We start from the raw sequence: 27,306 nt of genomic DNA on the forward strand, positions 1-27,306 counted from the left end.
TTAAAACTGAGTCTTCTTGACAAGCCACTTCATTTTCCTGAGTCTCAACATATTTATCTGTCGAGCACAGCTTACGGCTTACAGGGCTTAACCTCCCGGAGGTCACTGGCGACCTTGACCATTAGAATGGCAGTCATCACAGAGAGCAGCGTGGACCACACTCAAGGAGCCTTGCTGAAAAGGGAGCAGAAAAGTGGAGGCAGCTAGCCAGGGAGCTGCTACCAGAGGGCTGGAGCAGGCCATACTGCGGGAGCGGGACACTTGTGGGCTACTAGGGATGACTCTGTAGAGGGGGAGCTGATGACTCGAGACAGAGAAGATACAGGAGAGGGGAGGAGCCAGCAGGAGGCGAGGGGAGGGTATGGGGCAGGGAGGAGTCAGGAGAGCAGAACCGGGTCGGTAAGGGCTTGGCTTCAGCCAGGTGCACAAACAGTAACCCAGGAATGATGTATTCACTTACTCAGGCTCTACTTGTAACAAGCTCACAGAGCCAAACCACTCTGGAACAAAACCAAAGACAGTAAACACAGTGAAGTCATTCAGTGCACATGAAGGGAAACATTGCTGTCTCTATCAAATGGCAAATTCTCTCCGAGTTTCCAAGAAACACAGATCACTGTGGATGCCAGTCGGGGAGAGCTTCCTGGAAGAGGAGGGAGTATGGCAGGAATCAGCCATGGAGAGAGCAGGGACAGGCTTTCCAGACGGAGAATGGGTGAGCAAAGGCCCCAAATGCAGGAGCGGGGGACAGGCCAGTTTGGGGGAGGGTCTGCGTCTGCAGGTAGCCTGTGAGAGCTGAGCTAAGGTGGACCCGGTGCCTCTTCTCAGTCCCAGGAAGGGCAGTGGGACAAGGACACCCTCTCGCTGAAGATTATCTGCTGCTCCCTGTGGAGGGGTCTCCCAGGATGTATGGTCATCTGTACCCACAGGTGAGTGCTGGCCAGTTAGACAGCTATGTAACAAATTATCCCAGGACACAGCAGTGTGGAAGATCCACTTATGAGGCTCATGGATTCTGTGGGCCGGGAGCTCAGGTGGGCAGAGTGAGCATAGCCCGTGGCCCTGACACGTCTGAAGGCTCAGTCACACGTGGTCTGGTAGCTGATGCAGGCTCTTGGCTGGGAGGCCTCAGTGCTTGTCTACATTGTCTCTCTTTGTGGGTTGGGTTGGGCTTCCCCGCAGCACGGTGCCTGGGTTCCAAGGCGAGTTTCCCCAGAGAGAAGCCCTATCACACCTTGTCCTTCCTCGGGAAGATCTTCGTGCCATCCAGACAGAGCAGTGTCCCCTCTGTCCCCTTCCACCCTCTCCGGAACCAGGTACTTGTGTGTAATGTTGCTCTCTGCCACCAGTTGTGCTGGCTCCATGAGGGACAGCCCCATTGTGTTTTGCTCACTGTTGTGTACCCAGCACCCAACACCATGTCTGGCACGTGGCAGCCATGCAATAAACACACGAACGAATAATGTGAATGAATGGATGGGTGGGTGGATGAGTGGGTGAATGAATGCATGAGGGGAGGGTGGATGGAGGTATGGGTGCATGGGTGGGTGGATGAATTAATGGAATGATGGATGGATGGATGGATGAATGGATGGGTGGGTGGATCAACAGCAGTTCAACCCGACTTTCCTAAGGCCAGGTTGTCCTCTATACACCAAACTTTCTCCAATCTTCCCCCTCACATTACTGTCTTCATTTTCTTTGTTTTCAAAAAGTTCTTGCCTGTAACCTTTATTTCAGGCCATAATTACAAATAACATTATATTGTTATTTGGATTCTTCGTGTTTAAACATTTAGCTCGCAAATTCTTCAAGGAGTTGGCCACTCTGTGTCTTTGAACTATAGGCTCACTACCACAGTGGTCAATCAACTGTGCACAACCTCTGTGGACTTTGGAATATTCTAATCACTAAAGTAATAGTGTTTGTTTTGAGACTTCTTGAGTATGGGGCCTGGCTCTGGGGCACATTTTGTATAAATTGTTCCCACTCGGTCTTCAGATGTAAGTGGCCTAACTTAAAATCCTTCAGAGCTCCCCAGTGCCCCTTAGCCAGCCTCTCCTTGGCAACTGACACACACACCTTTGCAACCCTACCCCCAGCCTCTCTGGCCTCACCTCACGCTGCCCCACCTCCACTCCCACCTCTCCAGCACAGTGGCCTCCTTCTGGTTTCCCAGGGTGCCACCATCCCTTCTGCCACAGAGCCTTTGCCCATGCAGCTCCCTGTCTTTGCCTGGTTAACCTCCACTTATCTTCTAGCTTGGGGCTCAACTGTCATCTCCTCAGGGTCACCCCCAGTCAGGGTTAGGCCCCCATGTATTCTCTCCCTGCCTTCTCTGATCTTGCTTGACCCTTTGTCATTAGTCACTGAAGCGATCATCTGGTTTATCTCTCAACTGCATGTCCCAGGAGGACAGCCCTGGCCCTCACCACGAACCTTCCAAGATTTGGGGATGGTCTGCAGGGCCCCAGAAAAGGGACTCCTGGGAGGGCAGACGGCATGATGGGCTAGGCTCTTCTGTCATCTTAATGCCCAAAGAAGAGAGCATATCAGGCTGTCCCACATAGCTGCAGACCCCTGCCTGCCTGGGGTCAGGGATGGGTCAACTTCTGAGCCTGATTTTGCTTTCCAGGGAAATTATACACTGGCTCAGGCATAGAAGTGACCAGAGCCCCAGAGAGGTCCAACTTGCAGAGCAGCATCTGAGGAGCCACCTGGTTTTGCCATCAGCTGCTGAGGACCTGCCTGTCACAAGCTGGCAAGTAAGGGCCAGGCTCTCCCCCCAGTGGAGGCCAGCAAGGTCGGGGAGGCTCCAGAGGGTCCCGGAAGTCCTCCAGGCTTTCCTGGAAATGCCAGAACACCCTGGGTCCTCCCCATTCTTGTGGCCACACCAGGCCTTTGACTTGCTGACATGCTGAGCCCCAGGACTCCAGGGAGAAGCCCAGGAGTGAAAGACAGTGACCTGGGCATGGGGGAAAGGCCAGGAGGCAGCAGTTGGCACCACTCAAGGGGGCTTCAGTCCCCACTGCCAACCCCCAACCATGCAATCCAGCAAGCCGCTTTTCTTCTCTGAGCCCTGTCTATAAAAAGAGAGGAAGCTGGCAGTTAGGCAAGAACACAAAATAAAAGCCATTCATACTGAAAAGGAAGGAGTAAAACTATGTACAGATGACATGCTCTTGTACATAGAAAATTCTAAGGAAGTTACTACAAAACTGTTATAACTAAAAAACGAGTTCAGCAAGTTTGCAGGATAAAAGACCGATATACAAAAAGTCCATTATATTTCTATATAGTAGTAATAAACCAAAAGCGAAACTAAGAAAGCAACTCCATAAAATACTTAGGAGTAAATTTAACATAATAACTGCAAAATGTATATTCTGAAAATGACCATACGTTGTTGGAAAAAATTAAAGAAAATTTAAATAAATGGAAAGGCATCCCATGTTCATGGAGGACTGAATATTGTTAAGATGACAGTACTCCCCAAATGGATTTTTATTTGCATTTTTCTAATGCCACTGGTATATATAATTCAACACAATCCCTATCCAGCTCCCATATGGCTTCTTTGCACAAATTGACAAAATGGTTCTTAAATTTATATGGAAAGTTAAGGGACTCAGAAGAGCCAATGCATTCCTGAAAAAGAACAAAGTTGGAGGACTCAGAGTGCCTGACATCAAAACTTACTGCAGAGCAACAGCAGTCAAGACAGCATGGTGCTGGGGTAAGGATAAATATGTAGATCAATGGAACAGAACAAGGAGCCCAGAAAGAAACGCTCTTATTTATGTCCAGCTGATTTTTGACAAGGTGCCAAGGACATTCAATGAGGAAAGGACAGTCTTTTAAACAAATGGTGCTAAGAATACTGGATATCTGCATGTAAAAGAATGAAGTTGGATCCCTACCTCACACTATATCTAAAAATTTACTCAAAACTGATCAAGAACCTAAATGTAAGAGCTAAAACTTTAAAACTCTTAGAAGAAAAATAGGCATAGACCTTGGATTAGGCAATGGTTTTTTAGATCCTACAACAAAAGCACAAACAAGGAAAGAAAAAACAGATAAATTAGACATCATCAAAATTAAAAAAAAAAAACTTTTGTGCTTCAAAAGACATCAAGAAAGTAAAAAAAAGGCAACCCACGGGATGAGAGAAAATATTTGTAAGTTACATATCTGATAAGGGACTTCTTTCTAGAATATATCAAAACTCTCATAACTCAATATTAAAAAGACAAGTAACCCAATTTAAAAATGGGCAAACAATCTGAATAGATATTTCTCAAAGAAGACATACAAATGGCTGATAAGGACATGAAAAGACACTCAGCATTATTAGTCATTAGAGAAATACAAATCAAAACCACAATGAGTTACCATTTCATACCCACTAGGATGGCTACAGTCAAAAAGACAGAGAAGTAAAAGTGTTGAGGATGTGGAAAAACTAGAACCCCCATATGTTGCTAGCCACTTTGGAAACCAGGATGGTAGTTCCTCAACAGGTTACCAGAGTTCCCATATGACCCAGCAAGTCCACTCCTAGGTGAATACCCAAGAGAAATGAAAACATGTCCACATAGAAACTTGTACACCCAATGTTTACAGCAGCACTATTCTTAATAGCTAAAGAGTGGAAACAACCCAAATGTCCACCAGTTGGTGAATGGATAAGTAAAACACAGTCTATCCGTCCAGTGGGACGTTGTTCAGCAATAGAAAGGAATGAATTTCTGATATGTTACAATGTGAATGAACCCAGAAAATATTATGCTGAGTGAAAGCAGCCAGACACAAAAGACCACTTCTCTGTGATTCCACTCACATGAAATGTCCAGAGGAGGCAAACCCACAGGGACAGACAGTAGATTAGTGGTTGCCAGGGGCTGGGAAGGCGAGGAGGGGGCACTTGAAGGGAAATAGAGTGATGGTTTATGGGGATGGGGTTTCTTTTGGGGGAGATGGAAATTGATTGTGGTGATGGTTGCATAACTCTGTGAATATACTAAAGAACACTGAATTGTACACTTTAAATGGGTGAATTATAGGGTAAGTGAATTAAATCTCAATAAAGTTATTTTTTAAAATGTGAAGGGGTAACACTGATCTTTGAAAGGGTGCTATTTACCTGTGGGCAGAGGTGGTAGAATGCGTTCCCTCCCCTCAGGCTCCAGGAGGGCAGGGGCTGTGTCTGACATGCCCATCATATCCCCATGGTGAGCAGATTACCCACCAGGCTTGTTGAACAGATAGATTCCCAGCAGGGGTGTTCAACGGATGGGCATGATCAGGAGGTGGTGAATTTCCTGTCCTGGCAGAATTTGAGGCTGGAGGCAATCCTGGGTGTGAGGAGGGATTAAAGGATTTTTGGAAGGTGACTCCAAACATGGGGATCTGGGGTGCTTCTATCTGCCTGCTTTAGGGGCTGGGCAGAGTCCCTGGGGATAAGTCCCCTGGCTCAGTCTTGGCAGGAATATCCCCTGAGCCTCTTCAGCCAGCAACAAGGTGCAGAATCCAACCCAGCTAGTTTAAGAAAAAAAAAAAAAAAAAAATGCTCCTTATTGGCTTCTATAAGTAGAACGTGACAAAAGGTGCAGCTGGACTTGAGCATTCAAATTGCCTCTGGAGGTCTGTCTCTGTCTACCTGCTGGCTTCACTCCAGGCAAGCCTTCCCCTCTACTAGCAGCTCCAGAGGAAGAGAGCAGCTCTACTCCAGAAGGCAGCCAGAGTTCCAGGCCCTTCTCCCATTGGCCAGACCTGGATCACATAATCACACCTGAGTCAATTGCTGTGACCTGTCCATCCTGGGGGTGTGAGTGGAGTGAATTCTGCCACCTCCCCTATCCCCCAGACAGTCTTCAAGTCTCTTGGAGACTGAAATTTACGAGGGGCAGTGGCTACCATCACATTCCTGGGGCTGGGACAGTAAAGGACGGTAAACTTGAAAGGAAATCCTGGCCCTTCCTGCTGAAGATGCTTTAGGCCTGGGGGCATATCTGGCCCCAGAACAGACAGCCCCTCCAGCCAGCTCCAGGAAGGAGATTTGTCATCAGGATCCAAGGTGCCATTTGACCACTGCTGATTGGATGGGATGGTCACTCCCTAGGCTGGGCCAGCCGATTCTCTGCTGGAAATTTGGATTTGGGGCTCCGAGGGTCTGAGGCCAGTGGTGGTGAGCCTTACACAGAAAGAGCACATGGGGTGGGCTGGGGTCAGGACCATGAGGATGCATGCATCATGGGGCAGGCAGGTGGGGTGACTGCCTGGGTGCTGCTCAAGGGGAGAGCAAGGAGCATTTTGTTTCTGATGCCAGTACCATGGAGCCCAGCTGGTGCACATCTCTTGGCCCTCAGTCTGTGGCAGACACAGAAACGCTGCTCAGATCCCCTCTAAGAAAGGACTATGCTCAGCTGCAAGGAGTGGGGGTGCTGGCCACTTCCCACTACTAGCTTCAGGCCAGGTCACGCTCTTCTCAGGTGACCCAGCCATGCTGAGCAAGGCGGGGGAACAGGGGCAGCTATTTCTGTTCAACATGGGATTCCTCTAACAGGCAGTCTGTGCTCCGGAGCTCCCCGCTGGGCTGGCTCAGACTGGTCCACACCAGAGTCGACGGTTGCCCCTGCCCAAGGTTCTTCCTCCTTTTCTCCTCTCAAAGGTGTGACTTCCCAAGAAATCTTTTGCCATCTCAGCATCTGCTTCCTGGAGAACCCAACAAGTTGGGACTAGGAATGGAGACATCAAAGAAGGCGGGCAGTGAGGTGGGTTTGCAGGCTGGAGCACTCACAACCCAGTCGGCGAAGCCATTCCTGGTTTGATGGATGCAGACAGCCTGGATGAGCCGGTCCTCGCATTCCCTGGGCTGACTTGGGAGAAGGAGCCGGTGTGGGGGCTGCGGCCTGCAGCTGTTACAGCCTTAAGACTTTGCCTCAGATTTTGCTGTAGAAGCACCTTCCAGGGTGGCCCATGCAGTGGCTGAGCCAGGCAGGGTGTAGGGCCCTGACGTCTTTGTCTATTATGGGCCCCTGCACTGGACACACTTTCTTCTGAGTTCTGCCGGCCTCTGCCAGCCCAGGGTGTTCCCCAGTACCCCCCATCTCCCTCAAAGGTGTTGCCCTCCATTAACATTTGCACCCTTAGCTATCTCCGGAGAAAGCGGCCTGCAACCCTCTGTCATGGCCTGTGTGTGGTGACAGGCATGGTGCTCAGGGAGGGCTCATTTATTCTCTCAGCAAATATGTGGGGAGGATGTGTGACATCGCACTTGAGACCATGGGCTCCCCAACCTCGGTTTGCCTCCTGGCTCTGCTAGGACAGGGGCATGTTGCTTAACTGCCCTGGTCTTCGGTATCCTGTCTATAAAATGGGATAATCATAAAACATGCTCCAGACTGTTGCTCTGAAGATCATAGGTGCAAAGTACTTAGCACAATGCCCAGCACACACTCAACAATTATGGATTTCATCTGCTGTTATCTTTTCTTTGAGCACTCACTTCAAGGTTTTTGCTGCATGGGCCTTACTTCTTTATTCAGAAATAAGAATGCACAGTCTGACAAGTGTCAGGGTAAGGTGGTAGGAAGAGGACTGAAGATTCAGAGTGGTGAGATCCAGGGATTGGGGGTGGATGGCTGCTATTCTCCTGCTCTTAATGACTGGCTAGAGCACAGGGCCGGTGTGTGTGTGTGTGTGTGTGTGTGGCGTGGTGGATGGCTGCTATTCTCCTGCTCTTAATGACTGGCTAGAGCACAGGGCCGGGGTGTGTGTGTGTGTGTGTTTGTGTGTGTGTGTGTGTCCCCGGGAAGACTGGCTAGAGCACAGGGCCGGGTGTGCGTGTGTGTGTGTGTCCCCGGGAAGACTGGCTAGAGCACAGGGCCGGGTGTGCGTGTGTGTGTGTGTCCCCGGGAAGACTGGCTAGAGCACAGGGCCGGGTGTGTGTGTGTGTGTCCCCGGGAAGACTGGCTAGAGCACAGGGCCGGGGTGTGTGTGTGTGTGTCCCCGGGAAGACTGGCTAGAGCACAGGGCCGGGTGTGTGTGTGTGTGTGTGTCCCCGGGAAGACTGGCTAGAGCACAGGGCCGGGGTGTGTGTGTGTGTGTCCCCGGGAAGACTGGCTAGAGCACAGGGCCGGGTGTGTGTGTGTGTGTGTGTCCCCGGGAAGACTGGCTAGAGCACAGGGCCGGGGTGGGTGTGTGTGTGTGTGTGTGTGTGTGTGTGTGTGTGTGTGTGTGTCCGGGAAGCCTCCATCTGCTTTGCTCATCTGAGCCCATGGCAACTGCTGACAGTGGAGTGGCCGCTTGGTTCTGAGGCCCTCATCTGAGAGGAAAGTGCCTTTGTCCCCGAGTGGAGGAAAACCCCCACTGAGACACGAACACCCCGTCCCCAGCCATGCCACTGTCTTAAGAAGCAGGAGCTCCACTGCACACCGGCTGGCAGGGACATGAAGTGGTGTAGCCCCTTCAGCAAACAGTTTGGCAGTTTCTCACAAAGTCAAACACAGAATTAGCACATGACCCAGCAGCCTGTATTCAGGGGTATATACCCAGGAGAAATGAAAACATATGTCCACACAAAAACTTACGCACACATGTTCACAACAGCATGACCTGTATTATAGCTAAAAAGTAGAAATAACCCCGATGTGCATCAGCTGGTGAAGAGACAAGCAGCACCATGCAATGACACGTCACTCAGCCATAAAAGGCACGAAGTACTGAGCATGAGCCCTGAGAACACATATAAACATATGCTAAGCGAAAGAAGCCAGTTACAAAAGGCTATCTACTGCATGATTCCATTTATATGAAATGTCCAGAAATGACAAATCTATCAAGACAAAAAGCAGCTAGTGGGGAACAGGGAACGACTGCTAATGGGTACAGCATTTCTGGGGTGATAAAAATGTTCTGGGATTGGACAGTGGTGATAATTATACAATTCTGTGAATATACTAAACATCACTGAACGTACACTTTAAATGGGTGAATATGATAGTATGTAATATCTCAATAAAGCTGTTAAACAAACGAATGAATAGACCACGCGCTCCAGCCCAGCCCAGCACAGAGAGAGAGGTGACTCCAGAGGTTGCACGTGCTCGGTAAGTGCCATTTGTAAAGATGCTCTGGCCTGAACCCAGCGAGACTCCCAAAGCAAATGGGGTTTTCACATCATCCTGGTGCTTGGGAAAGACAAATACGTGTTTGTGTATGTCTGTGACTGCCAGTAAAACCAGAAGAGTCACCTAAAACGTGTGCCAGGTGCTGTCCTCTCCTTCTAGCTCTTGGTACCTCCTGGAAAAGCATGAAGAAGCCCTGGGCTGGGACACCACCGTCCTCAAGTGCAGCCCTCTTCCCAACACGGCTCAGCCTCTGCTTCTTGCCCTGAACACACCCCGCCCGACCCGTTGTGAGCATCACGGCCATCGCCTGCCTCTGTGGGCCGAGGGTGCCTGCTGGCTCATGGTGCACATTATTTCTTGCCATGCAGAGTATTAATCCAGCTTTTGCTCTCAGGGCGGCTAAGGCAGTGACAGAAGGAAAGGATTAGGGTGTTAACAAGTTGGAACTGAACACAAGTAAAAATAACCATGATTCCCAGTAGGATGCTCCATCCCCGGCACTCTGGCCTCTTGCTGGCCATGAGGATGTCTCAGTACACAGAGGAGGAGGGGTCCTCAGGTTGGCTCACGGGGCACTTCCAGCTCAGGACAGGCTTTGTGGAGGTCTGGACTTTCACTCCTGGTGTCTTTATTCACGTGACCTCATTCTTGGGGCTGTGGCTCTGCCCAGCAGGTGCAAAGAGAAGTGCCCAGGTCTCTTGGCTGGGACTTCCAGGTCTCTTGGCTGGGACTTCCAGGTAGGCCTCTGGGTTACCATGCTGACTCCCAAGGACACATCCTGCGTCCTTTGCATGGAGTCGAGAGGATACAACGCAAAAGAAGAGGCCCTGGAGAAGTAACTGCTTCCTTCCCTCTGTGCCCAGCTCCTTCCTCAGGTCAGTCTCCATCTGGGCATCTGTGGAGCATGAGCTCCTCGAGTGCAGAAATCACATCTGATCTCTGTCTCTCACCACTGAGCACAGAGGACCACAGGGCAGGATGCCCAGAGGATAACCAAGGGTCGACAGCTACAGACTCAGATCGGAATCCCAGCCCTGCCCCTCGCTGGCTGTGTGACCCTGGCCGAGTCAACCTGCCCAGGCTGGGCTCCTTGTTTCTTCATTGCTGAAGGTGTAGCATCACCTGAGAGGGCTGTGGAGGGGGTTGGGGAAGAAACCATATGGCCGGGCTGCGCACTGGGTCTGGCACAGAGCAGGGCTCAGTAAATGCCAGTCATCGTGGTGGGCACTTAGTTAGGGCATGATGAGTTAGCTCAGGAGGAGACTTTCATTTACTTTCTATCCAAGTAGAACATAGGTCACAGGAATGTGCCCCCATCGCAAGCCATCCCTGAGCTCTTAAAGCCCTCGGCAGCAGGGACCTAATTGCCACCAGGAGAGAAAAGCCGACCAGCATCCAGCTGATGGCGTTTTCCATTTCCACAATATTTTCTAAGCATTTTATCTCTGTGTTTCTGACACGGCAGCTCCAGGGCTTCCCCTATTAGAGTCTGACATTTAGAGATCTGATGTCTAGGTCTGCCCAGATTCCCACCAACTCTGGTCAGTCATCCCATCCAGCTGCACCCGGAAAGGTGGCTCGGGGCTTAGGCCTCTTCACTCACTTCCCACCGCACCTCCCCATCACTGCACGGCTCCTCACACCAAACAGCGGGGCTGTCAGGTGGGCCTGAGGGGAGGGAGGAGTCGTTGAAAGGGGGAGAGGAGGGAGGGAAGAGGAGGGGGCGGACCCTGGGAGGAGAGGGAAGGAGGCTGGGGAGAGGAGGGTCCCCGAGGACGCATGAACTTCAACCCACTGTGCTCACGAAGCCTCCTGGGAAAACAGCCCTACAGAGCCCTGTGCAGGAGGAAATGGATTTCAACTGGACTCCCGGACAACAGGCTAGACCTCTGGGAGAATCCCTGATTGTGCAGGATTAATCATGCCCTTCCTCCTCTCTTTACTGTGTGGGTCACTGTACCTTAGACACACCCTCCCTGGGCCTTCCAGTCCCTGTCCCTGCCCAGAGCCCTCCTGGTAAGCTGGTGCTGAGCCTCCCTGCCCACCCACTTGTGCTTCCCTCAGTACCCTCCCAACTCCTCCCTGCACCTGGGCGGCGGGAGGGCTCTTTCCCATGTGGTGAACATCTGCAGACCCTCCCCAAACCCCTCCCTGTGCCAGACCCTGAACAAGAGGAGAGAATGGCAAGGTCCAGCCTCTGTGGCAGGTCCCACACTCAGACCACTGAGTCCAGTTTTTCTTTATCTACGGACCACCTACCTACCTGCCGATGTTTTTCCCTTACCGACTCACCTGTTTCGTGTTGCTCCTACTAAGCAGTGATACCTGTGACACCAGTGGTCGCACCAATCATTCGGCAGTCATTCTCAGGTGCACATTAGTCACAGAGTGGCTTTCTGTGGTGGCGCACCCTCACCTCCTGCAGGACACTGGCCCATGTGACCCCGGCTAAACTGTAATGAATGCAATGTGGGACAGGGATCCCTTCTCATGTCTTCACACCTGTCATTATTAGAGGCTGCTTTATTTTCATATGCACAGTAGGCACTTAATAAGTGGCTTATAGTTGCAGTGGAAACCTCTTCAGCTGCCTCTTCGTCCTCAGCACACCCAGGTACCCACAAATGGGCCCCCGGCCACTCTTGGAGCCCTCCCCAGGCATTATCTTCCAGGGTTCTCCCATACACCAGTAAGATAGGCAGTAGAGGTATAATCTCCATTTGGCAAACAGAGAAACTGAGGCAGGGAGTCCAACCTGCCCAGGGTTTCCCAGAAGTCCCAGCTCACTTCTCTACATTCCTCGGCTCACTGGTCTACGACTTGATGATCATCAAGTGAGTGGACTTTTCAGACCTGTGCACACATGAACAGCTGCTTATAACACCAGGATCAAGTGTTTGGATCCCCATACCAGCCAGCGCCCCCACCCCCCCCAAAAAGATTCATATATCATGGAGGTACTCGACAGATGTGCTCTGGCCTGTAAACAAACCACACCAGTGGACTCCTAGGTCAAGTTTAGGTCTGACACAACTGCTTCCCTTCTCAAAACTTTCCCTCCATTTTGGGCAGAACACCAAGGAATGCAGTGCCTGCATTCCTAGTCCTGAGCACTGTGTATATTTTTAGTTTCTACCCTGACTGGGCATTTGCACTGTGGCTAATGTCCTCAGGAAACTACCCAGCTGCGAGCATGAGGAGGTCTCTGGCAACTGCAACCCAGCCTGCACCCCCAGCCTTGGGTCCTGGGGCTCAGGATCCAGTTTCCTTTTCTGAGACAGAATCAGCTCATGTTAGAGAAGAATACATCCCCACCCTCAACACACACGGGCTGTGGCTTGGAAACCGGGAGGTATGAGGTGAAGAATCTGTGACCTTGGACTTCCTGATCTGGAAAGAGGCGGGAAGGAGAACCTCGGTTGCACAGGGGGATCACCAGGCCAGAAGGTCACTGAGATGCTCAGGAGACCTGGCTGGCATCTACTCCAGGCAGGTGCACCCCACTATGTCTGTGTGGGGAAGGTTGTGCTAAGAAAGAAGCTGAGAGTCTGGATCCTACTTCCCAGGGGCCAAATGCCCAGTCCTCTAAGACTTCTCTTTCCCGGGCTGGTCTAACTCTGTAGCTTTGCTATTTCTGTTCTCCTCCTGAGCACAATTTTCCAGGAGCCAAGGAGCAATCCTGGAATGTACAGGTAAATCTCAGCAGATAAAATTGGAAGGTTTTTCCATCTTCTCTTTTTTTTCCTGGTTTTTATCCCCCCCTCAAACTTATTACTGTTCTTTTGCTGGACATTGCCAGGTACTTGTGGGACCAGGAGGCTATCACAAAGGGCAGAAGACAGTGAGGTGCCCCGACTGAAAGCTGAGAACTCCTCCAGGCGCCGCCTGCAACTTACCTGCCATTTGGCTCCCCTGTGCTGGGCCTCTGCTTCCTCCTCTGCAAAATGGGGAGTCACAGCACCTCTCTCACATGGCAGGTAAGTAGTTCTCAGCACAGTAAAAAATACATTTTCCGTCCTGACCAAGTCCACACTTAATGTGACTAAGGGAAATAAATGCTTCACAAAACAGTATTTGTTCTTGCTATGGAAGATGTACTCTGATTTTTTCTCTTACCCTATTTCGTTTTCATAAAATGCGGGTCACCACCCACTAGATTCTTCCCAGAGCCCGATGTGGTCCGCGACCTGGAGGTGTTGGAACAAAAGGCCGGGGCACGCAAGTTCACCGAGGAGGGGGTGGAGCTGCTCCGCGCGCCACAGCGGGGGTCCGGCGCGGCCCCCGCCGGGCCAGGTCGGGTTTATTTTCGGGGAGTGCAGAGCGCCGCTGGTTTGGGAGGAGGGGCAGTATTGAAACATGTACTCAGCGTTATATTTAGTGGCTGACACTCCGGAAGCGCTCCCCCGCGGGGCCCCCGCGAAGGGAGGGTCGGGGGCACACCCGGCCAGGGAAGGGACAGCGCTCCGGCCTCGGCTTCTGCAGCAGGGGAAACTGAGGCTGGTCAATGCCCGCCTGCTCCCGGCACCCAGAGTCCCAGGCTGAGCCGGCACGCACGGAGGACGGGATTTGGCCCTCCTCCCGGCCCCGCCCCCTCGCCGCGCACGCGCGCTCTGCTCGCCCGATTCCCACCCCTCCCCTGCCCTCTCAGTCTCGTGCTCCCAGGCGCGCGCGTGGCCCGACGGGAGTCGGCCTTGGAAGGGGGCGGGAAGCCGAGGGGCCCGCCCACTGCCGGCGGCGCTTTGCTGCGCAGGTGCGGCGCGCGGGCCCGCCCCCCGGCCGACGGCGCGGCCCTATTTAAAGGGGGGAGGGCGCGTGGAACCAATGGGCGCCGAGCGTGTGGAGGAGACGCGCCGCGCGCGAGGCCCCGGATGTGGTTGCGGCTACCGCTCCTCCCCCGCGCTCCCCTCGGAGCTTCGGCCGCGCGCCCCTCCTTCGCCCGCTCGCTGCCCGCGCAGGACCCTCGCGCTGCGGCCAGGAGGCGCCCCGGCGGCGGCGGCGGGGTGGAGCAGCGCGGCAGCGGGCGGCCAGGCGACCGCGCGGCGGCGGAGTGGGCCGCGGCCCGGCGCTCGTCCCCCCCAGCGGCCCGGCGCGCCCCGGCCGCCGCCATGAGCGGCTCCTCGGGCACCCCGTACCTGGGCAGCAAGATCAGCCTCATCTCCAAAGCGCAGATCCGCTATGAGGGCATTCTCTACACCATCGACACCGACAACTCCACCGTGGCGCTCGCCAAAGGTAGCGGCCGCCGGCCCCGCGCGCCCGCCCGTCCCAACCGCCCTCGCCCCGCCCCGCCGACACCCGACCCCCACCCGTGGCTCGCCTTGCGCGCCCGGAGCTCGGTGCCGGGACCCCGCTCGTAACCCCACCGGGAGCGCCCCGACCCCCCGCCCGCAACCCACCCCGGGGCGCCTCGAGCCGGGCGCCGAGACCCCGCTCGTAACCCCACACGGGGCCCCCGGACCACCCCCCTCGCCCGCGCCACTACCCTGGCGCTCCTCGAGACCGGTGCTGAGACCCGCACGCACCCCGGTGCCGAGATCCGGCTCGTAACCCCACTGGGGGCTCCCCGAATCCCCGCCCGCACCCTACCCCACTGCGCTCCCGAACGCGGCGCCGAGAACCCGCTCGTAATCCTATCCGGAGCTCCACGAACCCCGTCCGCACCCCCACCTCGGGGCGCCCTGAGACGACGCTAGGACCCCACACGCACCCCGCCAGGTTCGCTCCGAGCCCGGCGCCAGGTCCCTGCGCGCACCCCCCCGGGGGCGCTCTGAGCCCTGCTCTGAGACCCGGCTCTTAACCCCACCGGGGGTACCCTGACCCCCGCCTGGGCCCCACCCCGGGGCTCCCCGAACCCGGCGCCAGGACCCGGTCCACACCCCCACCCTCAATCCTATCCCGAGGCGCCCCGAGGCCGGCGCCAGGACCCCGCTTGTAACCCCACCCGGGTGCCCCCCTGCCCGGACGCCCCCCAGCCTGCCGTCGAGGTTCCTACCCGCGCCCCCATCTGGGCTCTCTCCTCCTGCGTACCCGCTTCCACCCTTGGGGGCGACGCTGAAACTCTCACCGCGTGGCGCACTCAAGTCTGGCCCCAAGACCCTGCCCGCACCCCCCCTCCGATGGCGCCCGCCCTGCGCGTCCGCCCTGGGGCACCGCCTCCCCTAGCGCGTTCTCGGCCGGCACAATGGTCCCCCTGGGCTCCGACGGCGGCGGCGGCTGCCGGCTGCGTGCGCCCAGCTGCGCTTTGGGGAGGGGCAAGCCGGGCTTCCCCGGCACCACACACACTGCTCCGCATCCCACCTCTGCACGTGCGCCGAGTGGCCTCACCTGCCTGGGGGATCCCTGCACGGGGGGAGGAGGAGAGGCGGGGCGAGGGGCGGAGTGTCCCCGGAGCTTGCCCAGAAGGCTGGGGAGGGTGAGAAAACGCGAGTTTTCTCTGCAAGCCATTCTGGAACCTATTGAGCAGCTGGGGCCCTGAGCCTGAACAATAGAGCGTTCTGTGGAACCTCCTGCCAAGTTAGGAGCAGCAGTTGGCAGCTAGGTGCCCCGGTTTAAACTGTTCTATCCTGGCCCCACGGTTCTTTTGTGACAGACCCTGGTAGGCGCTGATAACCCGTTGAAACCTCTGCGAGGTGAAGGGGAGGAGAGCTCTTTGAGACTGGAAAAGTCTTCGTCTTCACCCTCCAGAGAGGATGGGGAGTGTTATCTCCTCTGGTGCTAGACCCTTAGCGGGTGCTTTCAATGTCAAGGCATGTGTGGAACGCTGCTTAGGTCATAGGGGGCCCCATGTGTGGAAGGACACAATCATCCCAAACTCTGAGAGTATCTCCTTTTTAGAGCCTAGTGCTCAAATTTAGAGAGGCAGACTTGAGTTGCTACAGGAGGTAGTTCAGTATTGCCAGGTAATGTCCTCAGTTTCTTTTGGTATTTTTTACTGTTTGATTTGAGATCCCAGAGAAACTGAGGCCCACAGTAGACCCCAGTACTGAGTGGGAGTTGTGCTCACGTTAGGTAACAGGCAGCTGTCAAGCCCAGCTCTGACCTGGAGACCTCCTAAGGAGAGACTTGGTAGGGGTCCTTGAACCCTGCTGGTTGGGGGTTAATGGTCCAAGGAGCCCCTTGGGCTCAGGATTTCCTTGTAGACACAGAGGCGGGTGTTGGGGGGGGTCCATGTTCTGGGACCCCTTTTTCCCTTTGTTATTTTTCTAATAGCTATTCCAGGGCTGGTTGTGGGTGGAAGGGTGAGGGTAAAACTTCAGATTTATCAGGTTTTCTCCTAAGAAAACTGTGCATAGCGTGTGGTGAGGCTTCAGGCACAAAACGGCTGTTGAGCTATTTAGATGTGAAGAGGGAGGTTTTGCTGGCAGCTCTCTGCTTATGGGTGTGTTTGCACTTGAAAATATGGAGCTTCATGAGACTGTCAGTCCATGACATTGTTCTTTGTCATCTTTGTGACTTAGAACTTCTCTGGAGAGTCACTGGCTGGTGCTGTGTAGGCATTGTCCAGTGAAAACCAGGGGGTTAAGTAGTTTTGAAATGTGGAACCTGGGTGTTGTGTTGTGGACCTTGCTCAGCAAGGGCTACCTGTCTTCTGGAAAGCTCGGGAGCTGTAGTGTGAAAGGATTGATTGAATGGACTTGGCTGAGAACCACAATTTAACACTTATTTTTCCTCAATCCCTAAGTGAGGTCCTTTGGTACTGAAGACCGTCCCACAGATAGGCCTGCTCCCCCAAGAGAGGAAATTTATGAGTACATCATTTTCCGGGGAAGCGATATCAAAGATATTACTGTGTGCGAACCTCCGAAAGCTCAGCACACACTCCCTCAGGATCCTGCTATCGTTCAGGTAGGTGTGTTGCTGTCCTTCTGTGTGGGCACTGTTTCTGAGAGATGCGGGTTTTCACATGAAGCTTCATGTCATCTGTTTGATTCAACTTGAGGAATAACCTTTTTTTTTTTTTTAAAGATGACCGAACTGGCCATCCCTATATGCGATCCGAATGCATGGCCTTGGTGTTATCAGCACCGCACTCTCTCGAATGAGCCACGGGCCAGCCCGAGAAATAACCTTTTAATGAAAGTGGCTTAGATTTTGTCTAGGCTATTGATGTTCCTATGGAAGGTGTTGATTTGTACAGCATACAGTAGGTAGTGTGTGTTGTATATCATGGTCCTGGGAGGGAGGCTCATGAAACTCGCTGTGTGTGTGTGTGTGTGTGTGTGTGTGTAGTGTGTAGTGTGTAGTGTGTAGTGTGTAGTGTGTAGTGTGTAGTGTGAAGGGGTGGTGCTTCTGGTTTGCCTGGATGCTTGGGGCATGCTGTTTGCTCTGTGTTCCTAGTTGGAGAAGTCTAAGCCCTGAGTGGCATGGGAAGCTAGCAGGGACTAGTGGTGGGGCTAGCTGTCTTAATACAGTCCGGGTGTTACATTCCAGTGTTGGGGGACACTAAATTTGCAAGGCTTGTGCCATGTGCCTGTCTGCTAAGTTATGGTATGTTTTGTCCAGGATTACTAAGGAGTCCAAGTTAATATTCATTTATAAATTTAAGCAGTCATTGGATCTTCTGGGGTTCAGACTGCACCAAGCTTGGGTACTGAGCATACACCCTGGAGGCAGGCAGGAGCATGCAGGGTGGGCTTTGGGAGTACATGGAAAAGTGCCAGGTCAGACTTCTGAAGGCTTGGAGGGGTTGTCCACAGGGACTTCAGAAGAGGAAAGTACCTGAGCCAGGCCTAAGGGACAACGGAAGCAGCCAGGTGAAGGGAGTGGGAAAAGGTCAGTCCCCAAACAAGCAACAGTGCTCCCAAAGTCTCAGGGACCAGGGAGAAGATGGACATTTGGGAAGCATGGATACAGTCAGCCTTCGCATCAACCAACCTTCAGCCTTGATCAAAAATACTCGCGAGGAGGCTGGCTGGTTAGCTCAGTGGGTTAGAGCGTGGTGCTGATAACACCAAGGTCCAGGGTTGGCCAGCAGTCAAAAAAATTTTTGAGAGAAAAAAAAACCAATAGGAGATAGAAGTTAAAAACAATACGATATAATGACTATTTGCATACTATTTACATTGTATTTTGTGTGATCTAGAGATTTAAAGCAGAGGACATGTGAAGGCTATTTGCAAATATGCCACTTTACATAAGGGACTTGAGCATCTTCAGATTTTGGAATTCGTGGGGGGTCCTGGGGCCAATCCTCTGCAGATATAGAGGGATGACTAGTTCACATAGCTACGTGTGTGAGACAGAGAGAGAGAGAGAGAGACAGAGAGAGAGAAATCAAGGGCAGCGTTTTCCTTCTGTTATGGAGGCTGGACTCTACCTGATGGCAGTGGGGAGCCATTAGAGGGTTTTGAGTTGGGATAAAGTCATGTTAGAATTATATGGACAGGTGGAGCTGGGAATGAAATTTTGTGGAAAAGGCAGCTTTGACCATACTGGAAACACATCCCTGAGGACTCCCCAGGCATCTGAGGACTAGAGGTGGGCAGAAGGGGGGTGCCTGCTTCCCATCCGAACGGGCGCTCTGAATACAGACATGCAGGGTGGCCACTGGCCTGGGGCTGCTCTCACCCGTGTGTCTCATTGTTCAGTCTTCCCTGGGCTCTGCCTCCACCTCGCCCTTCCAGCCGCACGTGCCTTACAGCCCCTTCAGAGGGATGCCGCCCTACGGCCAGCTGGCAGCCAGCTCCCTGCTCAGCCAGCAGTATGCCGCGTCCTTAAGTCTAGGTGAGTAATCTGTTGCTGTTTGGTAAGCGACCCCTGCTGTGACCACCAGGAAGTGGAGCAACAGACCTGCGGGGTGACATGGACTCTGGTCATGTTCAGCTCATAGGCTGTTTATTTTACTGCTCACCTTTTTAGTAAATTAGCCAGTGCAACTTCAGCTCATTGGAACGTTTGGTAATCCCTCAACTGAGAGTAAAAGGCAGCGGTCTGAGTTTCGGAACAGATGACAAATAAAAATTCATTTGAAACATCAGTCTGGGTCTGGGTGGAAGTCCTGGTGTGTGGACTTCACAGAAGTAGTAGCTGATAAACACATAGTTCCAAGTGAGTTCTAGCTATATGCGCATCTGTAAGCCTGTAAATGTAAAACTTAATACAGCACTTACTTACTATATACTTTATTATTCTACTGTAAGTGCCTTGCTCAAAAATTGTTTCAACCGAGTTGAATAAGTCCAGAGGAAGATTCTGTTTTCCACGTGGAGAGTGAGATTCTGCTTTGTCTTCGAGCTGGACATGACTTTGCAGATGTGTTCAGAATATGGAGTTGTCAGGTGATCTGCCCACCCTTGCTCGAACCTAGCATGAGGTAGCCGAGGCAGGGAGCACTAATAAGCCTCTAAACCAGTTCTGTGGGTCACTTGCTACTAAAAATCGTGTGTACCTTCATTGCTGTCCCTAGTGTGACATGTGGCCTTCTCAGCCCAGCTCCCTACATTTCTAAGATGTGTTTATACAAGCAAAGTGTATCCTATGAGAGTCTGCTTGGCTCCTTCCGAGCTTGCAGACGCCAGCCCGGGCATCATGACTTACTTGTGTACTTTCTTTTTTGCTCTTCTCTCCTCTCTCCTCTTTAGAGAAGCTGGTAAGCCCTCCAGCCTCAGCCGCTGCCTCCAGCCCTAGCTCTTCTCCATCTCCACAGCCTGTTTCAGAGCTTGACATGTCCTCAGAGCCCCAGCAGCTCACTCCCAAGGGTAACGGCAGTCTTGGAGCACTGCATGCCATCTTATAAACCATCTGAGAGCAAGACAGAATGACAGTAGCTGTGGCAGATCACACTGGCCAAGCCCATGGATTAGCGAAGCCTCTGTCTGGTTCAGCACACACGGTCCTGATTTACTCACTGCCACAGTTCAAGAGGGATTAGAAAGAGTCAGCGAGCACTCTGTTCTCTCTCCCCGGGTCCAGGGTGTGTTTTGATCTGTGCCATGACCACCACTTGGGAAACTCCACTGTTCACAGAAAGCTGTTTCTCCGGGGTTTTGCTGTGTCCTAAATGTATTCTAGATTGCTGCAGTGGAATTCTCCTAAGCAACTCATGTGCCTGTGCTGTTCTTTGATGTGTGTGATGCACAGGTCACCCATTGAGGGCATGCAGAATTAGGGACTTGGGTGACAGTCCCCAGTTGATGGCCAGCTTGTTAATGCTGGTGTGTACCACTTGTCTCTGTGCTGTGGCAGCGGCACCTGTGGGGTTTCTTGTCCTTTCCTGACATTCTTCTCACTTACCCTGAAGTTCTGAACTTCATGTTGACGATCTTGTGCAGGTCCGTTTTATATATAGCACCATGTGCTTTGCCACAAGCCTGAGTCTTCACTGCTACCCGGACTTCATCCATGACGATCCCTGGGGCTTTTGTTATGGCGCACAACTACTGTCAGCCTGTTGTTTTGCATGCGTTGCTTTCTAAGTCCTGCATGGACTCCAGTGCATCTGAGATAAAGAAGCAGTAATTATTTTTTTCCATTTAAAAACTATGCTAAGTAACTCCATTGTTCTAAGGATCTTTTACATAAAGCTGCTCGTAGGCAAGACTATTTTTAACTGGTTTGGTTTTATCAAAAGCAATTGAGCCCAAGATTCTTGCCCCAAGCAGTCACATTATGAGCGGGAAGCAGTCATTAGCTGTGTCTGTTCCTCCAGGCCTATCCTGTTGAGTGAGATGATAGGCCAGAGAAAGTGGTCTAGTTTAACTCCCATCAGAGAGGACATTACAGGGACCTGTAAACCAGGTGTGTCCTGTGAATGCTTCTCTGGATCTGGTGGCAAAGAATTTTCCCACAGTTATTTCTCTAGTTTCTGTCCCATTTACAAAATAAGATGAGATACCTAATCTTTATCTGTGCTGGGCTGCCCCTCTAATACATGGTTAGAACTCATTTTTGTCTTAAATCTCCATCCACCTTGTCCCAAATCACCCTGTTCAGACAGTTCCCACAGGTCCTAGAACTTGGGAGAGGAAAGGGAGGACATGGACAGAGGCGGACGGTCCTTCCCTTCCTTCTCTCCTGGTTCAAGTACCATCTCCTGGGCTAGGACCTCCTCTGAATCCGGTTTCTGAGTGTTGCTTTCACGTGCTCAGGTCTGGGAGTGAAGAATTGTAGGCACAGCCCCTCACCAAGGGCAACCTGGGAACGTTTCGTTTCCTTACCATAAGCCTAAACTCCTGAGGGGGGCTTGTTACTTTCTCTGTGCGGGCTGTTACTTTCTCTGAAGTCAGCTCTTATGACCTCATCCTTCTTGGTTTTATTATATCTTAAGCAAAAATGACATTGCTCTGGAATTTAACTTCGAAGTCTGATTACTGCATTTTCTAGCAGATCCCAGACTGGGCTGGTTCTTCTCTAGTGAAAACAGAATGAAACAAATTCTCACATCCTGAATTCATCGGCATTGGGAGATTAGTGAGCCCCTTTGGGGTTAGAGCTTGTATGAGTTCATGGAAGTTCATTGAAGAGTAGAATTAAAAGATAATACAAATCTTTCCATGACCTTTTTGAAATACTCTGGCATGGTTTTAGGAAAGCTATTCCTAAACCATGTAGACATGGTGTTTTTTTCCTTCCTTGAGGTTCCCTAACTCTGGGAACTTGGGGCTTGGGGCTCCCAGAGATGAACTGACCTTGGTGCAGCCTGGTTCCTTGGCCTTCTTTTACTGCCTGAGCCAGCCTCAGGGAACAGCCCAGTCTGGGGCAGCTTTGGGGTTAGTAGAACTTGTCTAGGTGGTTGCCCTCTGTGGCCTGACATGCCAGCAGAAGAGAGATGTCTGGAGGTGTACGGCTTTCTTCTTGTCTCTGTTTTTAAACCCTCCTCCCCTCCTCAACTCAGGAGCTGGTTTCCCATCCATCCCAGTTGGCAAGAGCCCCATGGTGGAGCAGGCTGTCCAGACCGGTTCTGTCGATAACCTGAATGCCAGAAAGCTACTACCTGGCAAGGGCACCGTGGGGACACAGCTCAGCAGTCGCCAGGCCCAGCCGAGCAGCAAGACCACCGGCGGTACTTGAGCACGTATTCCCTTGGAGCTTGCTCTGTGTTCTAAAGATGGCATGCCACTTCCTGGGGGGGGGGTTGTTGTTAAATTAAAAAGTACCACTCTGTCCCCCTGCCCCACATGTGCTTTTGAAGGGCAGGCCCGCACAGCGGCCTCCCACAGGCTGCTTGTCCTTAGGCTGCCTGTGCACATGCCCGTACCCCCGGTGGTAGTGTCTGCTTCCTCCTTTGGCAGGCTCTGGCTTCTGCAGGAGCTGTGCCTTACTCTTACCTTTCACACCTTAGATGTGGTCCAGCCAGCAGCTGTGCAAACTCAAGGGCAGGTGAACGACGAAAACAGAAGACCTCAGAGGAGGCGATCAGGTAATGCAGTTGCTACTGGAGTTGTGGGGGCCATGGCTGTCAGGCTGGGCCTCGCTCGCCCTTCCTGCCTGCTTTGGGTGGTGGTCCCAGGGGCTGCTGGGGCTGAGGGGCTGCTTCAGTGTGCTCTGCCCCCTCTTTGTGGTTTCTGGTGGGTGCCTGTGAACTGCTTTTGAAATCATGCGTGGGAGTGTCAGGTTGGTGGCTTACTTCAGCCGTGGCTGTCATTTCTCCTCATAGGGAACAGGCGAACAAGGAATCGCTCCAGAGGGCAAAACCGTCCAACTAACGTCAAGGAAAACACAATCAAGTTTGAAGGTGACTTTGATTTTGAGAGTGCAAATGCCCAGTTCAACCGAGAGGAGCTTGACAAAGAATTTAAGAAGAAACTGAATTTTAAAGGTTTGGCTCATATGAAAATATCATCCCCCAAGGAGTCTCCCTAGAGTGCGTTAAGAAAAGAGGGCTGGGGTAGCCAGGGGGGAAGCCAGTTGGAGTGGTGACCAGGCTGGAAACCATGTCACCTGAGGAATTAATGAAAGGAGGAGGGTTTTGGGGGTGGTGTGACCACATCTTTGTGGAATGAGGTGTAGACCATGTGCCCCAGAGGGCAGAATAAGGGCAGTGGGTAGAAGTTAGGAGATTTCCACTTAGTGGCAAGCACAGAGTGACTGGCTCAGCCTGAGGGTGGCTGCCAAGTGGACCCCTGGAGGGACCACCCTGGTAGAAAGTATGTGCTGTTTGCTTTTTCTGCATCTTGGTGTGTTCTGCTTCTCTTTGTAGATGACAAAGCTGAGAAGGGGGAAGAGAAAGACCCAGCTGTGGTGACCCAGAATGACGAAGCTCCTGCTGAGGAAGACCTTCTGGGGCCCAACTGCTATTATGACAAATCCAAGTCATTCTTTGACAACATTTCCTCTGAACTCAAGACTAGGTGAGAACCTGAATGAACTGGTAGAAAATACAGCCTTTCTGCATGTCTTAAAAGGACAGGAGTGGGGTGCTCTAACCTGAAGGCCAAATCTGTAATTTTTTTATTTTTTTTTTTTTGGTCCCCCCACCCCTCCCCCAAATCTGTAATCTTAAGTTTAGGGTCCTACTCACATTTCTGCGTAATAGGTATGTGGGTCCCAGCTGGTGCCAGCCTTGAGCCAGCCGTGGGTTGCAGTGTGGGAGGCCTCTGGCTGGCATAGGACTTGAGGGGTGTGACTGTTTCCTTCTGGTCTTGCTGCCCTGTCTCCTTCAAGGCTCTCCCCAGTAGGCTCCACATCCTCATTCAGTGCTATGCTCTCTTGCCTTGGCCTGCTTACTGCTCCCACAGACCCAGGTGACCTGAGGACCTTGCTGCCTGAGGCAGCTGGCTAGAGCATTTGGACTGTGACATTCCTTCACTTGATTGATTGAGGCCAGGGACCGTGTTGTGTGTGTTCAGATGTTACCCCATGAACAACCTACACAGTAAATTAAGTCTACAGAATGGGCATGGTATGGAAACTCGGACTGTAGATTGAGTGTCAGACACGCTATTATGGGCATTGAGGATGTAATAGAAAACAAGCTGGGAGTCCGCACCTCCCCATGCTCATGTTCTACCATGGGAAAATGAACAATAAAAAATAAACAAGATAGAAGAAAATGCATTGGGGAAGGCAAAGCAGCAAAGGGGGATGGGATGGGATGTGAGAGGGATGAGCATGTATAGTGGTAAATGTCACAGACAGAAAGAGCCATGTGGGTAAGTGGAGGAACTTAAAGGTGGGGCCAAGGCCTGTCCTAGGGCTGGAGCCGAGTCCAAGGGGTAGGATAGGTTCATGTAGGGTTTTGTAGGTCATGGTAATGACTTTGCTTTTTTCCTGAGCACCACAGGAAGCTGTCAGAGGGTTTTGAGCTGAGGAGTGATACAGTCTGACATTTTACAGTATCCTTGGTGAGACCGGACCGAAGGTGGGCAGGCATAGAAGCTGGATGCCCATTAGGAGGCTGTGTGGTAATAAAGGTGTCTGGAGTAGGCTGCTGGTGGTGGTGGAGAGAAGGGTTGGAGTCTGAGTATATTTCAAAGGTGGTGCTAACAGGTTGGCTGCCAGGGTATGAGAAGAGTTCAGAAAGACTCCTGGTTTTCCTGGTCTGGGCAGCTAAAGGATGAGGTTGCTGTTCCTTTAAACAAGGAAGCCTGTGGGGACAGCAGGCTTCAGGACTGCAGAGCAGGAGCTGTGTGGTGGGTGTGTGGCATTAGAGCTGCCTGGGGGCACCCAGTAGAAGTGCTGGGCACTTGGATATGCAGTCACTGTGGGCGGCATGTTTGGGTAGCCATGAGTGTTGGTGCTTTGGTATCTCTCTCACCACCCCCAAAAGCAGAAGCATCACATTCTTGGGGACCTTGCCCAGCCCCCTCCTCAACTAGGAGAAATGCAGGTCTAGAGGGGTCCGTGATCTGCTCTGGGCCTCCCCAGTGCACCTCTCCATGCCTGGCAAACAGTAAGGGGCTTCCTTTGTAGCTGGCTAGTGTCACCTCACCTTTGGCGACAATGGTGTGTTTCACACTGAGCAGCCCAGTCCATGGTGAGGAACAGGCCTGGTTTGAAATGTGGCTGGGAGCACCTGCAGTGTTGGTGTCTTGAGTGGTGCTGATAATGGTCCATTCTTCCTTCCCTGGGCCATTCTGAGTATGAGGTCTGGCTCACACCTGAGTCGCTGCCTGCTGTGGTGAGGATTTCATGTACCTCATCTGTTTAGTTCCAGGCGGACGACGTGGGCTGAAGAGAGGAAGCTCAACACGGAAACCTTTGGGGTGTCTGGGAGGTTTCTTCGTGGCCGCAGTTCCCGGGGTGGGTTCCGAGGAGGCAGAGGCAATGGGACGACCCGTCGCAACCCAACTTCCCACAGAGCTGGGACTGGTAGGGTGTAGTGATGCAGCCCAGGGTGAGTGGGGGAACCTTCTGGATCCTTTGGTGGGAAGGTGTTGGGATGGGTATACGTAGATGGAGCTTAGGAGCTGAGAGCGGGTTGGTTCTGTCTTCCAATAAGAGAGGCCTGAAGGTATAGAGGCCAAACTAAGGCCTTGACCCTCAGAATCACCCACAGGGCTCTTGGGAATGACAGGACTCAGGTCCCGACTCAGGGCAAATAAATCCAAATCTCTGGGGGTGGGACCCAGGTCCCATGGTCTGAGTATGGTCAGAAGTGAGAGCTTGTTTCATACAAATCCAGTGTTTTAGCCCAGCCCTGCCCTGAGTCAACGTGTGTTCATAACAAGTCCCTAGGTAACTTGTATCCACTTCCGGGTCTGGTGGAGCATCCCATGGAGGTGCCTGGTGCTGACCCACCCAGGGCCTGCTGCCAGTCGCTGCCTCCCTGTCCTCAGTGTGGCCTGACCAAGGGAGGGGTGGATGAGTGGCTCGTGTTCCTCATGAGGCAGCAGAGCCTGGCCCTTGCTGTGCAGCTGCTTAAGAGAACATGCTGAATATGCTCACTCCTTGTCTCTTGCAGGCTCCTGCTGAGTGGCACAGAAATGAAGCTGTGTGTATAAGGACACAAGGAAAACGCTGCACTTATGGGGGAGAAGTGGGTCACTTTGTTTACAGAGTTTGGAAAATTCCCATATTGCTATTTATGTTTTGGACTTAATTGAACTTGGACGTGGTCTGAGTTAGAACCACTTGTTTTGGGGAAGTATTCACGGGTAACCTCTTTGAGGTGTCTTGACCTGTGTTTTCCTTTTTAGTTGCGCATAGCCTAATTATAAGGTTTTGGTATTTTGCAAAAAGGTTTCTATAGCAAAAGCTTGATCTTTGTGACTTTTTTCTTTATGACAGCTTTCATTTTTAAAGCAGAACCAAATCTCATTTGGCACATGTGGCAGCCAAGTGCACCTCTGTAACCCACCCAGCCCCTGGTGCTGCTGTCCTGGCACCCCCACTGCCAAGGATGGGTCTCAGGAGCCAGGCAGGGCCAGCACAGGGTGGGTGTGGGGGTGGGCGGACCAAGGGCAGGGGAAGGAGGGTGTCCCACGGATCATGTTGTGTAATGAACCAGACTACCCTGATGTGTCCAGAGTGACATTGTCAAGATTGAGGACTGGCAGAGGGTGGGTGGACTGGAAGAACTTTGGGAGTAGTGGGAAGGGACCCTGAAGGTTAGCTCCATCACTGTCTCACAGAACCTGGCTTCCACAGGTGTCAAGGTTGGCGGTCCTAGCCTAGAATGAGCCTCCTGTGGCATCCCCATCCCGTCCCCCTATCCTGTCCCTGCCAGTCTTTGCCCTGGTTCAGCCAGTCATTGTTGGACTCTGGCCGAACCCTTTGGTGTTCTCATCCACTTGGAAATGAGCCAGTCTTTTTTGCAAGGTCAGTTGACCAAGAGCATATTTCCCCTCAATTGTAAATAGTTCTGTGTTTTTGTTTTAAAGGTGGGTGGAGGGAGGGTGGGGAATATAAATTTGTTGCATGAGTAAGTGGGTCAGAACTTTAATGTAAGCATGCATCCTTCTGATCGACAGGGCATTTTGCTGAAAACAAGCACCTTGGTAACTAAACCCCTTTAAATAGCTATATAAAAAGGCTTTAGTTCTGTATTAAGTTACTGTAAAAGCTTCGGTTTATTTTTGTAGGACTTAACCGTTAAGAATTAGAACATAGCAGTGGGGCTGCTCTGTTGGAGTAATGTAAATTGTAAAAATAAACGTGCAAACCTTTAAAACTTTTCTCTGATGCTCTAAGAGTCTATTGCCTCTGCTGTTTGAAATCACCTGTGTCATGTCCAGGGCCCATCCCAATCCAGGTGCTGTTCAACCTGGACCACACTCAGGCAGGTAGGATTTCG

The 27,306-nt window shown here is 52.2% G+C and overlaps 1 protein-coding gene and 1 long non-coding RNA gene across 4 annotated transcripts; one reads left to right on the forward strand and one right to left on the reverse strand.

Annotated features, from left to right (window-relative positions):
* Positions 1–13,431, reverse strand: LOC134380593 (uncharacterized). Its single transcript, XR_010023893.1, has 3 exons — positions 13,031–13,431; positions 461–643; positions 1–174 (listed from the first exon to the last, which is right to left on the reverse strand). It is a non-coding gene; the product is annotated as an uncharacterized LOC134380593 (long non-coding RNA).
* On the forward strand, positions 12,338–27,188 carry LSM14B (LSM family member 14B). 3 transcript variants are annotated; one of them, XM_063100591.1, is made up of 11 exons: positions 12,338–12,826; positions 12,934–13,111; positions 16,816–16,979; positions 18,722–18,857; positions 19,715–19,831; positions 21,967–22,134; positions 22,414–22,491; positions 22,729–22,890; positions 23,272–23,422; positions 25,222–25,407; positions 25,975–27,188. In XM_063100591.1, the coding sequence occupies exons 2-10, from the start codon at positions 13,105–13,107 to the stop codon at positions 25,391–25,393; spliced, it is 1,155 nt and encodes a 384-aa protein (XP_062956661.1). In that variant the 5' UTR covers positions 12,338–12,826; positions 12,934–13,104; the 3' UTR covers positions 25,394–25,407; positions 25,975–27,188. The 3 variants fall into 3 exon arrangements, with proteins under 3 accessions (XP_062956661.1, XP_062956668.1, XP_062956655.1); XM_063100598.1 differs by lacking the exon at positions 12,338–12,826 and adding an exon at positions 13,291–13,427 and having other exon boundaries at positions 12,939–13,111; XM_063100585.1 differs by lacking the exons at positions 12,338–12,826; positions 12,934–13,111 and adding an exon at positions 14,184–14,366.
* The last annotated feature ends 118 nt before the right edge of the window (positions 27,189–27,306 follow it).

Source organism: Cynocephalus volans, chromosome 1, assembly GCF_027409185.1.
Source record: "Cynocephalus volans isolate mCynVol1 chromosome 1, mCynVol1.pri, whole genome shotgun sequence".
Classification (NCBI taxonomy): Eukaryota; Metazoa; Chordata; class Mammalia; order Dermoptera; family Cynocephalidae; genus Cynocephalus; species Cynocephalus volans.

Excerpts from the sequence above, each read along its gene's own strand:
- LSM14B (XM_063100585.1), top strand. The coding sequence starts at position 14,240 with ATGAGCGGCTCCTCGGGCACCCCGTACCTGGGCAGCAAGATCAGCCTC. Across the intron at positions 14,367-16,815 it reads CACCGTGGCGCTCGCCAAAG|TGAGGTCCTTTGGTACTGAA; the intron begins GTAGCGGCCGCC and ends TCAATCCCTAAG. Across the intron at positions 22,891-23,271 it reads GAAGAAACTGAATTTTAAAG|ATGACAAAGCTGAGAAGGGG; the intron begins GTTTGGCTCATA and ends TTCTCTTTGTAG.